Here is a 2,242-nt window from a genome sequence, read left to right as displayed (position 1 = left end):
ACCGCCCATCCTGCCTCCACATTTGAAGAGGGCATATGCTGTCTCATGACTTTATTGTGTGAGACTTACCAGGATTTTTTTCTTCTTCTTAACTTTCTACATGACTGACCGTTGCAAGAGTGACCTTGCATGTATGTGCACTCAGTGAACTTTTAGTATGTGAGTGGACGAGAGCTGATGAGGGTGCCAGGGTTAGTTATTTCAATGTCACTGCTCGCTGCGGTGTCACACGTACTGACGTTGGAGCAGTGTAGAAGAGATGGGCACTGTTGCTGAGCAAGGAGGATGTGCAAACTGGTGGAGCCAAGAGACGCCCCACCCATCCACCTGCCTGCCCGCCCGTCCGTCCGTCTGCACCGGGCTTCTCTCTCCAGTGTAAACCTTATACCTCAGCACTCACACTTGCCACCAACTGGAGTGTCTGTCTCTTGTGAGGGGTTTTGTTTTATTTTGTTTTAAGAATAGAAAAATAGACCAGGACGGGCTCCAAAGCTACAGAGAAACCCTGTCTCAACCCCCCCTCCCCCACAAGCAAAGAATAGAAAAATAGGACTGGGGATATAGCTCAGTTGATAGAGTGTTGGCTTAGCATGCATGAAGCCCTGAGTTGAGTCCCCAGTACCGCATAAACCTGGTGTAGGCCTATAATCCCAGCGCTTGGGAGGTAAAGGAGGGTCAGAGGGCCAAGGTCACCAGCCAGCCTGTGCGATGTGAGACTTGGAGTTTTAAAAACTAACTAAGTAAATAAATAAATAATAAGACATGGAGAAATGCTGTCTAGGAGATGGGAAAAATGTAAATACATTTTTAAATTTTACTGGAAGTTTCTTTTCCTTTTCACCAGTTTGTTAAGAGTTGAGGTGAAGTGTTAGTGACTGAAGAATGAATCACAGCTGGGCACAGGTTTTCCCAGATGGGATGGTTTCAGGTGAGCCGCAGGGAGCAGAGGGGACAGTGAGATTGACTTGTGCCCTGCGTTGCCCTCCAGGGTCCTCTGACCGTCTGCACAGCCGCTGCGAGAGCTTCAGCAGCTCAGACCTGGTCCCCAGCAGGGACCCCAGCACCCCAGGACGTGCTGTTCTCAGCCGCCACGAGTACCCTCCACTCCGGAACGGGCCTGTCCCTCAGGAGAGTGTCCAGAAGAGAGGTGCAGCTCTAGCCCACACAGGAGGACGGTCCCGCTCGGCCTCACCCAGCAGTGAGATGGTCACCTTGGAGGAATTTCTAGAGGAGAGTAACCGCGGCTCTCCCACCCAGGTGAGTTCTCTGGCCCAGCAGAGCCAGTGGTGCAGGGAGGGACAGCAGGGACTCAGGTCCCAGACAGCAGCTGCTTTCCCCTGGGAAACCAAACGGGTCGAGCCTGTGACCAGCGCTCACGGGCAGCGTTTGTGGCAGAGCTGAGTGCCTCTTAGCCTGTGTCATCTCCAGCAGCCATTGGCAGCTCGGACAGGCTTCCTGAGGACCACAGAGTAAACGTCTCAGGTCCCTAGACCCTTGGGCAGTTTCATTAGAGCTGTCTAGCTCTGCTCCTGTGGAGAATGCAGACTTTGACTGTGTCTGGCACAGCTGTGCTTACACGCAGTGACATTTGAATGATTTTCACATGCCATGATGTAACGGTGTGTGTGTGTGTGTGTGTGTGTGTGTGTGTGTGTGTGTGTGTGTGTGTATTTTACTAGGGATTGAACCCAGGGCTTTGTGCCATTCCTACCCCTGTTTTTTTTTGTTTGTTTGTTTGTTTTTTGTTTTTGTTTGCTCAAATGTTTAGAAGCATGAAAACTTGCTTGGAGCAGGGCATGGTAGTCCTCCCCTTGTAATTCTAGCATTGAAAGGGCAGAGACTTGCAGATCCTTGAGGCTCGTCGGCCATCCTGCTGTGCTAATTGGTGAGCTTCAGGCCAGAAAAATCTTGTCTCCAAAAAATAAAAAAATTAAGTTAGACAGTATTGGAAGAGGTTTTTCCTTTGGTTGCCACATACATGTCTTCACCTTGCATTCAGACAGACAGACACGCATGCACACACACACACACACACACACAGTGTTACCCACCCACCCATCAGAGACTTGTGTACTCACCCTTTGTGAGAAGAGGCTGCAATAGGGGCTGGGACATAGTTAGTAGTAGAGTCCTTGGGTGGCTTTGACATTACCCTGGGTTCGATCTCCAGCATATCTCTCTCTCTCTCTCTCTCTCTCTCTCTCTCTCTCTCTCTCTCCCCCTCTCCCCCTCCCTCCCTCCC

General features: G+C 50.7%; 1 protein-coding gene across 2 annotated transcripts in view; it reads left to right on the top strand.

Annotated features, from left to right (window-relative positions):
• The window catches only part of Ccdc88c (coiled-coil domain containing 88C), a 127,305-nt gene that overhangs the window by 119,077 nt on the left and 5,986 nt on the right, over positions 1 to 2,242 (top strand). For both annotated transcript variants that reach the window (XM_013346728.2, XM_026780707.1), the window contains one exon: positions 989 to 1,257. In XM_013346728.2, the coding sequence (XP_013202182.2) occupies positions 989 to 1,257 (269 nt within the window). The remainder of the gene's footprint in view (positions 1 to 988; positions 1,258 to 2,242) is intronic.

This window comes from Microtus ochrogaster, chromosome 1 (assembly GCF_000317375.1).
Source record: "Microtus ochrogaster isolate Prairie Vole_2 chromosome 1, MicOch1.0, whole genome shotgun sequence".
Lineage (NCBI taxonomy): Eukaryota > Metazoa > Chordata > Mammalia > Rodentia > Cricetidae > Microtus > Microtus ochrogaster.
Note: the sequence above shows the minus strand (reverse complement) of the source record. Positions and strands in the feature narration are given on the sequence as shown.